The sequence below is a fragment of the Pleurodeles waltl genome, chromosome 1_1 (assembly GCF_031143425.1).
Source record: "Pleurodeles waltl isolate 20211129_DDA chromosome 1_1, aPleWal1.hap1.20221129, whole genome shotgun sequence".
In the NCBI taxonomy this organism is placed as follows: Eukaryota; Metazoa; Chordata; class Amphibia; order Caudata; family Salamandridae; genus Pleurodeles; species Pleurodeles waltl.
In genome coordinates this window covers 149,040,919-149,052,279 of record NC_090436.1, presented here as the reverse complement: position 1 = coordinate 149,052,279, position 11,361 = coordinate 149,040,919, and the positions used below count along the sequence as shown (strand labels likewise).

The 11,361-nt window shown below is 46.4% G+C and overlaps 1 protein-coding gene across 1 annotated transcript in view; it reads right to left on the bottom strand.

Moving 5' to 3' along the window:
* Nucleotides 1-860: 860 nt before the first annotated feature.
* MEX3C (mex-3 RNA binding family member C) overlaps nt 861-11,361 on the bottom strand; it is a 47,153-nt gene continuing 36,652 nt past the window's right edge. The window contains exon 2 of the mRNA XM_069219397.1: nt 861-3,773. Within this exon, the coding sequence (XP_069075498.1) occupies nt 2,545-3,773 (1,229 nt within the window). The 3' untranslated portion in view covers nt 861-2,544. The remainder of the gene's footprint in view (nt 3,774-11,361) is intronic.

Here is an 11,361-nt window from a genome sequence, read left to right as displayed (position 1 = left end):
TCTTCGCGTGGCTAAGATAAAAATATGAATCTGATCTTGGGTAATGTAACTTCTGTTCATGTAAAGTGCTCCAATGCATTTTGGCAGAAATCGCGGAGTATTTAAAAACTGCAAAAAAAGGTGTTTAAGGCATACGGACTGTTAAAAACATGTAGGTTTATAATGTAGGCAACATTTCACATTAAAAGGGGTGGTAGTCTGACTGGGAACCCGAATATAAACTTGAGCTGGTCACTGCCATCCTTCACAAATAAATGTGAATGTCCTTTTTTACGAACCTGTAGGAAAGAAGTCCTGAAGTAAATTGCATTTTTTGTAGCTATTTGTTGACAACTTAAGCAAAGATAAATAGCAGTGACAGTTGCTAAATATGCTTTCAACTATAACTAAAATAGTATCATCTATTTGCAAAATAATAATAGGCTTGATTCAGTCCCAACAGAAGACTGTATGAACTGCTAGAAGGGGAACTGGTATAATCGACAGCGGACATACTAGCTGATAGCACAGGGCTTTGAAGCACATCTAGAGAGCCTAGAAGCACTAGGGCTATAAGGCATTCACTTTGGTCATAGTGTAGAGGATACGATGTTCAAAATATAATGACTTCTGGTAAGTTTACGCTCACAGTTGCATGTGATAACACTGATTTAATGGATTGTTTGAAGGTGAGATATCTGCAACAGGTTTGTTAGTTACTCTATTTCTTTAGCTGGTCTTTACTGTATGTTCTCCTCAAACGAAAATCAGTAAAAGTGCTTGACAAATACCACATCTTGGGGAAATCAATGGGTGAAAAAAAATAAAACCAACGAACTTTCTGAAAATTCAAAGAAATGGATAAATAAATCTAGGCATGGTAAATTAATGGAAACGACTTTATTAAGTAACTTTTAATATCAGAAAAATAAAACTCTTATAATTCTCTTTACAGCAAATATATAATATCAGTGCTTTGGCCATCATACGTTAAAGGCCCTTTATCATAAAATATATCGTTTTGAACTTTACTCAAATTGAATTTATAATCCATATAACCTCCCTACATATACAAAACAAATAAGTTGTAAAATTAGTAAATTCTACACTATACTGATAGTTTGTCATTCGCAGTTGTGGATTATTGAAATACGGTACACGCATCTAATGTATGTTGATTCCTTGGCTTATTAGTTGCAGTGTACAATGCATATACAATACAAAATACATGCATGGTGAACATTCGTTCATACCTACAATACGGCAGCATAAAATTAGGTCTTAATACTGACATTTAACTAATCTACAAGCAAGTAGCAATAAAGTTCTGCATTACATCATACTGTGCCATCCAGGCAACGTCAAAATAAAAACCGTCATTTGTAAACTTTTTTTTTTTACGAAATGTAACTTTTCAAGTGGAAATAAAAAATAAAAATTCTCTATATTTTACTATTTCAATAGACATTTCTTTAAATGTGTTACACGGAGAAAAGTATTTATTTTGCCATGGGAAAATAACGCTTTAAAAATAATTAGTACAAAATTCCAGCGGGGCATCTAAGCTGTGCCAACATAGATTTGGGACCCTATGAATAATAAGTAGAAAGTTATCCATAGGTTGAATTGTGAACAGAATACAAAAGGAGTTAGTAACAAATACAGTTGTACTGATCCTTTGGAGAGAAAATATCATTTGGAAACAATCAGTTGATGACATGCCTCTCAACAGCTGCCATGTTTCAATATTTTAAGAGACAATGGGCATCACTTTTCCCTGTGATTACGAAAACATAGGAAAATGTGTTCCAAACTAAAAACGTAACACCATGTTCTATCTAAAAACGCAATTTTATAATTACTTGATTAGACTAATGAATGGAATGTTTGCATCCTCACTATTAGTCAATTTATATGCAAATGAAAGAAATCATTGAAATGGGAAGAGCACAGCCTGCATTGGTATGAATGAGGTGATCGGCTCTGTTCTCTGAACACATAATCTGCAAGCAAATTATGAAAAAGGAATATCAATTTAATAAGTGTTTTATCCCAAATGAATTACAGCTAATATGAAATGGCAGACTATACTATTTAAACTGATAAATAAACTAATTGTTAAAATGTTACTTGCAACGCAACAGAATTAGGCCAAAGTTGGTGCAAATTAAAATACTTAATAAAAGCATGTTGTGGTAAATCCATCGGGGCCCAAAACCGTTCACAATACATTATCTTATCTTACAAAATTTTAAGGCCAATGGTCAACAAACCATAATCACAATTGTTCAATAAAGTTTCCTTACATCTTAACTTCATATACATCCAATGTTATCACAATATTTTTTCTCCTTGCCTGTCCCATCATTAAAATGTATTGCAGATACATCGGTTTGCTAAATGTATCAGACTAGTCTGCAATTAGTGTTAATGTAGCAGCGTTAAAAAAAAAAAAGAAAAAAAAAAAAAAGAAGATACCCAACTACGGCCTAATTTTAAGAAAGCTCAATAACAGTGAGGAGAAACTACTAGGAAGACCATTAAACGGTACCATTTGAGTTAAATTTAGGAAAGGATTTGAATTGCCTGAGTAACTGATGCCTGGCAAACAGGACACAATGGCATTTCTTTTTCACATATTTTGTTAGCACATTCCATGCAGAAAAGGTTATGGCCACATGGAACAAGGGCGGCAATGACATCTTTCTCAAAACATATTACGCAGTCGTGCTTCCTTCTCGATTCTGGAGGTGAACTGGATGTAGATCCGCCGTTAGATGAAGATCCTCCATTGGAAGAAGAATAGCTGTTTGAACTATTGGAAAACGCAGGGATGTATATTGGAAGGCCAGCCTGGCTATGCACATTGCGTGGATTACTACCTACCCTCAGAGTAAGAGACTGCTCAAGGCCTTCTGCAAACGTAGGTGACAGGCTTTCTGCACGCTGATTTTTGATATTAGCTGCTGTATCTCCGTTATAACCTGCAAGGGTATTTGTTGATTCAAACGATGCCCAGAAAGTCTGAGGTGGTGGTAAGGAATCAAAGGTCGGTGGAGAACCAGCCACAAGATCTTCTGAGCCCACAGAGTGGAGTGTTTCTCCAAACCAGAAGGTTCCTGCGTTAAATGGGCTTGTTGGACTGAAGTCTGATAATCTATTGCTTCCAAAAAAGGAATCTGTAGATCCACTGCCGAGAGAGCTGGAACTGTCGTTTCGGTAACTGGAAATCATTCTAGTGCGGACTGGAGCAGTTGCATTTGAGGGAATCCAAGCAGATGCAAAATTTCCCGATTCAAAACTTACATCTGTACCATTATAATGGAAATCATTTTCTTCGGTGCGCTCAATGTAGTTGCCAGTGCGCATAGCAATATGCATTTCAATTTCCTCACGTGCCCGATCTACATTTTCAGGCATTCCTGTCACTTCGAAGACTGGCTCCTTGTCCCGGCTTGGAGTTACTATATAGGTATGGGTCTGCTGCTGGATTCTTTTAATTGTTGCCCCCTTAGGGCCAACTACAAGTCCAACAACACGATACGGTACTCGAACTTGTACAGTGGTCTGACCTGGCAGGTTGGTAGTCGAAGGGGCACTGCCGGCAAGAACAGGCCCGTTTTTGTTGCGAGAGGCTCTTATCATGGAAAAGTGTTCAGCAGCTGAAAGGATTTCCCTTTTAGCCATGGCCACATCCTCTTTTCTACCAGTGACAACAAAAATAGGTTCTTCTCCACGAACAGGTGTCTTGATGTAAGTATTTGTCTTTGCTCTTAGTGCTTTAATTTTGCAACCTTGGTAAAAACAGAAAAATAAAGTTTAGTGTAAGAAGTAGTTTAGAACACATGGCATAACAAATCTACCAAATGGCTTGCTAGAAGTGGCAAGAAGAGTTACATTCATATTTTCAAGACATTCCATACTTTCAGGCAGCAAAAATCTTGTACAACAAAAACTATCAACGGATAGAGCACGGGCAAAAAAACGGCAAAGTTTGCATCGCAAAACTTCTTCAGTAGGGCATTTAGAGTACTCTTGTAATAGTAATTGGTTGAAAAGACAGGTAAATCAGAGACGTATGCGCAGCAGAAACATATTTAGGATGTTTACGGATTTACTGAATAAACAACTGGTGAGAGCCGTAGAAAGGAAATGGACAGTGCAGAGAAAGGGTGAGTTATGTAACCACCAGGTAGAGTGAATGGAGTGACAAAAAAGCTAAATGAGAAGCCATGTTTCAGAGAGGAAAATAGTGATTCATATGGTCAGGGGTGTGGATTATATATATTTTTTTTAATACGTACTTGTGCAAGGAACAGAATGCGTCACAAATCCATTTGTTTTATAAAATATTTTAAAAAACAACAACAAAAAAACTTGTCCCTTCAGGAGCCATGCTGTGAGCTGACAAATATGGCAGCATTCTCATTATATCATAGGCCAGTCAATAGCCTCTCCGGTTATGCCAGAGCTCATATTATAATCAGGGTTTGGGTTCGAGCAAGTGTCTGATTCCGCAAATCTACATATTGGGTATCAATCAATCAGTATTTGTAAAGCGCTGCTACTCACCCATTGAGGGTCTCAATGCGCTGGAGGGGAGGGGCCTCATCCGAGGAGCCGTGTCTTGAGGTTCTTCCTGAAGATAGTGATCGACGGCTTTGAGGTGCAGGGGGAGGTTGTTCCTGCTCTCCGCTGCAGTGTAGGTAAAAGATTGTTCTCCAGTGGTGGTTTTGCAGATGCGAGGGACGGTGGCCACGGCCATATGGGCGGAGCGGAGGGATCTGGTGGGGGTGTGGAAGGAGACACAGTGGTTCAGGCAGGCTGGTCCTCTGTTGTGTATGGCCTTGTATGTGTAGGTGAAAAGCTTGAAGATGATTCGTTTTTCGACCGGTAGCCAGTAGAGGATCCTCAAGTGTTGGGAGATGTGTTCTCATCGAGGGAGGGCCAGAATGAGTCTGGCGACAGTGTTCTGGATGAGCTGAAGCTTTTTTATGTTCCTAATTGAGATGCTGGCGTAGAGGGCGTTGCCGTAGTCGGGCTTGCTTGTGACTAAGGCGTGGGTGTCTGTCTTGCGACAGTCTGCTGAGATCCATCTGAAGATCTTCCGTAGTTTGCGGAGTGTGTGCCAGCAGGAGGAGGCAACAGAGTTTACATGGCAGGTCATGGATAGGGAGGAGAGAGGATGATTCCCGAGTTGTGGGCATGCTCGGTCGGTGCAAGGGGGGAGTGCTGGGGGATGAGGGCCACCAGGAGTCATCACAAGCTGGGGTGGTGTTTCCCCGAAGATGATGAGCTCTGTTTTGTCAGAGTTGAGCTTGAGGCAGCTTTCTCTCATCCAGGGGGCGACAGCTTCCATTTCTGCATGAAAGTTCCTTTTGGCTGTGCCCAGGTCTTCGGTGAGGGAAATGAGTTGTGTCCCATCAGCATATGACACGATGTTCATACCGTGGCTTCGACGATGGCAAGAGGGGCCATGTATATGTTGAACACTGTGGGACTCGGCAAGGATCCTTGGGGGACTCCGCAGTTGACTCCTATGGGTCTGGAGGTGTAGGGCGGGAGTATGACCCTCTGCATCCTCCCGGAGAGGAAGGAGTGGATCCATTCTAGGGCTCTTCCACGGATTCCTGGAGTCTGGTGCGCAGAGTGCTACTGAGAGGCAGAGGAGTACGATCGCGGAGGTGTGGTCTAGGAGTAAATCGGATGTCGTCGTGGCTGCCTGGAGTGCTGTCTCTGTGCTGTGATTGCTGCAGAAGCCAGACTGGGAGCTGTCCAGGGAGTTGTTGGCCTCAATGAAATTCCGTAGTTGGGCTTTGATTGCTTTCTCTAGTAATTTGGCGGGGTAGGGTAGCAGCGAGATGGGCCATAACTTCTTTAGTTCTGATGGGTCGGCCGAAGGTTTATTCAAGAGAGGGTGTATTTGGGCATGTTCCCAATCCTCAGGGAAGGTGTCCGTGCTGATGGAGCAGCCGATTGTGTTACGAAGCTCAGGGGTGATGGATGCACTGGCTCTGATGTATATGTGGTGCAAGGGTCCGAGGGGGCTCCGGAGTGGGTGCTGTTCATGATGTTGACTGTTTCTTCTGTGGTGAGCGTGGACCAGTCATGGATGGTCTGGGCGGGTTCTGGGGAGGGGGGTTGGAGGGAGGGGGTAGGTCAGTTGCAGGTACCTGTGCCAGGAAGCTGTCAAAGATGTCCTGGATCTTGTAGTGGAAAAAGGAGGCAAGTTTGTCACAGAGATCCTGTGACAGGGGGATGCTGGTGGCTTCAGGGGGGGATGGGGGAAATCTGAACTCGATGACAGAGAAGAGTTCCTTCGAGTTGCGTGCAGAGGAGTTGATGCACTCCCGGAGTGCGTCCCTCTTTGCCTTCTTGATTGTTTGTCGCTGGGCGGCGGCTGCGGCTCTGAATGAGGCAAGGTCTTTGCTGGATTGGCTGCTCTTTCATTTTTTCCTCTAAAAGTCTGCGAGCACGCTTTGATTCTTGCAGTTCAGTGGTGAACCAGCTGGCCTTCTTATGAGTGCATTTGGCCGATGTCAGCCGGAGGGGCTAGAGTGTCGGCGCATTTGGTGATCCATGAGTTGAGATTGTGCTCTGCTGTGTTGGCGTCCTCAGAGGGGGGAGGGATTTGGCTAGCAATAAGGTGGGTTGCTCGTTGGTGATTTTGTTCCATTTCCTGTGGAGGGTCCTGGGGGTGTGGGTGCGGCTGCTGGGTGCGGTGATTGTGAAGTGTACGCAGCGGTGGTCAGTCCAGTCTGGGGTGAAGATGGTCTTGATGGTGATCCAGTCACTTGAGGTGAAGATGGGGACCTGTGTGTGTGTCCTGTGTTGTGTGGGTGTGAAGACCAGCTGTCTGAGGCAGAGGGTGGCGAGGTTGTCGAGTAGAGAGGTGGTGTATGGGTCAGTGCAGTCCTTGAGGTGGAAGTTCAGGTCGCCGAGAAGGAGGTAGTCGACTGAGGCCAGGGCCTGGTGAGTAGCGATGTCTACGACATCATCTATGAAATCTGGGCGGGGGCCGGGTGGCCTGTACACCTGGGTGCCACGGATGGAGAAGTTGTGGTGGGAGTGGACCAGGAAGTGAAGTTGTAGTGATCTTCTTTGATGGCCTTGACACGTAGTGAGGACCTGTGTACGATCAATTAATCAATCAATCAAATAATTTCTTAAGCGCACTACTCACACGTTAGGGTCTCAAGTCTCTTGGGGGGGGGGGGGGGCGGTTACTGCTTCAAAAGCCTTTTATAGGTGCTTTCTGAAGGTTAGGAGGTCCTGGGTCTTTCGTAGGTTGATGGGGAGCGAGTTTCAGGGCTTGGCGGCGGGGTGGGAGAAGGATATGCCGCCGGAGGTGGTGCGTTGGATGCGGGGGACTGTAGCAAAGGCTAGGTCGGCGAAGCGGAGCTGTCGAGTTGGTATGTGGAAGTTTACTCGTTCATTGTCGTGGAGGGCTTTGTGAGCGTGGACGAGGACTTTGAAAATTATCCTTTTATTGATGGGCAACCAGTGTTGGGATCTGAGGCGAGTGGATATGTGTTCATGGCGAGGGAGGTTGAGGATGAGACGTGCGGCTGCGTTCTGGATTCGCTGGAATTTTCTTTGAAGCTTGGCTGTGGTCCCTGCATAGAGAGCGTTGCCGTAGTCCAGTCTGCTGCTAATGAGGACGTGGTTGACTGTTGTTCTGGTTTCTAAAGGAATCCATTTGAAAATCTTGCATAGCATGCGGAGGGTGTTGAAGCAGAAGGATGATATGGTGTTGATTTGCTGGGTCATGGAGAGAGCACGAGTCCAGTACGATGCCAAGGTTGCGTGTGTGGGTGGTGGGTGTTGGGGGTGCTCCGAGGGCGGTGGGCCACCAGGAGTGGTTCCATGTGGTCTTGTGGGGGCCGAAGATGATAATCTCGGTTTTGTTTGAGTTCAATTTGAGGTGGCTTGTTGTCATCCATTTGGCGATGTCGAGGAGTCCGGCGTGCAGGTTAAACTTGGCGGTGGCTGGGTTCCTGGTGAGGGAGATGAGCTGGGTGTCGTCAACGTATGAGATGATGGTGATGCCGTGAGGGCGGAGGATGTTGGCGAGAGGAGCCATGTAGATGTTGAAGAGGGTGGGGCTGAGGGAGGATCCTTGGGGGACCCCACAGATGATCTTGCTGGCTGTTGACTGGAAAGGAGGGAGGCAAACTCTTTGGGTTCTTTCGGAGACTAAGGAGGTGAGCCAGTCTAGGGCCTTGTGGTGAATTACGGTATCGAAAAGGCGTGCGCGGAGGGTTTGGGAGCATACAGTGTCAAAAGCTGCAGAGAGGTCTAGGAGGATGAGGGCGACGGTCTCGCCCTTGTCCACTCTGGTCCTGATGTCGTCTGTGCAGGCGATTAGGGCGGTCTCAGTGCTGTGGTTCTTGCGGAATCCAGACTGGAAGGAGTCAAGCATGTTGTTTTCTTCTAGGAAGCGAGACCGTTGTGCGTTTACTATCTTCTCAGCGACCTTTGCGGGGAAGGGGAGAAGAGAAATGGGTCAGTAGTTTGTGAGGTCTTCAGGGTCTGCTTTGGGTTTTTTGAGAAGAGCGTTGACTTCGGCGTGCTTCCAAATATCTGGGAAGGTTGCGGTGTTGAAGAAACTGTTGATGACGGCGCGGAGCTGGGGAGAGATGATTTGGCTGGCCTTGTTGAAAATGTGGTGGGGGCAAGGGTCTGTTGGGGAGCCTGAGTGGATGGAGTTCATGGTTTTGCAGATTTCTTCGTCGTTGGTGGGGGTCCAGGTGCTCAGTCGGTTGGTGCGGCAGGGTGTTGTGTTTGGTTGTGTCGGTGGTGATGGTGGGTGCGGATGATGTGAAGCTGTCGTGTATGTCCGGGATTTTGCGGTGGAAGTAGTTAGAGAGGGAGTTGCAGAGGTCTTGGGAGTGTGGAGGGTCGATGGTGCAGGATTTGGGTTTGTTGAGTTCTTTGATGATGGCAAAGAGTTCCTTGCTGTTGTGTGTGTTGTTGTCTATGCGTTCTTTGTTGAAGGACCATTTGGTGGTCCGGATGAGTTGGTGGTGTTTGCGCATGGCTGTTTTGAGGGCGGAGAAGTTGCTCATTGAGGATTCTTGGTGCCAGGCTTTCTCAATTTTTCGGCATTCTCGTTTGGAAGACTGGAGTTCTGTGATGAACCAGGGGGGGCGGTCTTGATGGTGAGGGTGTTGTTTGTTTTCAAAGGGGCGAGGGAGTCTGCGCAGGTTTCTAGCCATCGTGTGAGGATGTGGGCGGCGGTGTTGGGGTCATTGGTGATGGGTAGTGGAGCTTGTGCGAGGTTGGACATCAGGTGTTCTTTGGAGATCTTGTTCCACTTGCAGTAGGGTGTAGGTGGTGGGTTTCATGAAGGAGAAGTGGATGCAGTGGTGGTCAGTCCAGTGGAGTTCGGGGGTGTGAGTGAAGGTGATGTGGCTGCTGGAGGTGAAGATGGCATCTAGCATGTGTCCCGCTCGGTGGGTGGATGAGGTGACCAGTTGCTTAAGGCCGAGGTTCGTGAGGTTGTCCAGCAGGGCTGTGGAGTTGCAGTCGTGGGTGTTTTCCAGGTGAAAGTTGAGGTCACCAAGGAGTATGTAGTTTGTGGAGGTGAGGGCGTGGGAGCTGATGGTATCGGCGATGGTGTCACAGAATGAGGGGGGGCGGGGACCTAGTGGTCTGTAGATGAGGGTTCCTCGAAGGGTGGTGTTGGCATTGATGTGTATTTGAAAGTGTAGATGTTTTGCGTTGTCTAGGGTGTTGTTGGTGGAAATTTTGATGGTGTTTTTGTGTATTATGGTGATAACTCCTCCTGGTTTGTTGGTGCGAATCCTCCACCTGGGCGGGAGGGCCGGTCCCTCCTTAGGATGCTGTAACAGTCAGGAATGGCGATGGCGATGTCTGGACCCGAGGTGGGGTTGGTCCAGGTCTCGGTGAGGACGGTGATGTCCGGTCGGGTGGTGTCGATCAGGTCCCAGAGTACAGTGGCGTGTCTGTGGAGGGAGAGGATGTTCAGGAGCAGGCAGTTGATGGAGTTGTGGATGTTGTTGGTATCTTTGTGTACGGAGAGTACCTTCGGTTTGTTGAGGTTGGCACTGAAGTTGCAGTTCCTGCACCTGAAAGGTCCGTGGATGATGCAGCAATTGTTGAGACGTCCAGTGTTGAGGTGGAGGAGGGTCTCAGAGTCATAACGGAGGCAGTCCAGGGAGTGGTTTAACCTTGATCCAGGGTTCCTGGAGCGGTGCGTGGTCCGGGCGCAGACTGTCACACCAGTGGCACGGCCACCATGAAGAAGGAATGAGCCTGTGGGTGGAGGAGGGCCTCGAACTGAGAGTCAGGAGACTCTCAGTTTGTCCCAGGCAAGAGGTAGAGGCAGCAGCAGGAGCTGGGTTGGGCAGCAGATGCTGACCAGGAGGTCCGTGCAGTTGCCCTCTCACAGCGCTGCGGCCGCCATTAAATAGGGGACGGGGTAGGGGCAGCAGTCAGCTGGGAGGTGGGAGGGCGGGAAAGGTGCTTCGTGGGGGAGCAGAGGAAGAGGTAAGAAAGGAAAAAGCACTAGGGAACAACAAGGGATGATAGAAGAAAAAGGCAGAAAATGAAAGAGTGACAGAGAAAAGAAAAGGAAAATACTTACTAGTCATGGTCACTGAACCACCAGGGATGAGGCACAGGGACGAGCCTGCAGGTGGAGGAGGGCCTCGAACTGAGAGTCAGGAGACTCTCAGTTCATCCCAGGCAAGAGGCAGAGGCAGCAGCAGCCAGAGTAGCTGGGGAGGGCAGCAGACGCTGACCAGGTCAGTGCAGTTCCATCAGTTTGAGGGTTGAAATAACGCAAGTCTGTGCACACCACGGATTTAGATTTTAAGGGTATTTGACTCTTCACCTATCTCTCCCCAAAAAGGAGGAAATAGAAACTCTACTTCTGACAAAGACAGGAGTGAAACTTTTGAGGGTGAGGAAAAAAAGTGGGAGTGGGCAAAGTCAATGTGCCATTGTTCAGCAGAGTTTCTCACGTACAAATATACATACGTACATTTGTTTATGCAGGGATGAAATTCACAAAAGTTCGCTAGGAATATAGTTTAGTTTCCAGGACTACGTCTGGAAACTTTTGTGAATTCTTCAGTCCTAAATCTGCATCAAGGCAAGTACCTGCCACTGTTTGTATACTTTTATGACTTTCTGTGCAAACTAGGCTCCTAATTTATTTTCATTTACATGTAAAGTTACCCATCTTGGTTTTACACTGCCAAATGAATCTTTTGATGGTTTGTTTTTAAACTTTGACATGAATTAAAACTGTTTAGTAAATGAGTCCTTTTAAATATGGTATCTAAAGTTGCACACGTTTTATATCAACTTTTTTTTCAAGTTGCAAAGTTTCTGCTGACATTTTGAAGGCAAACA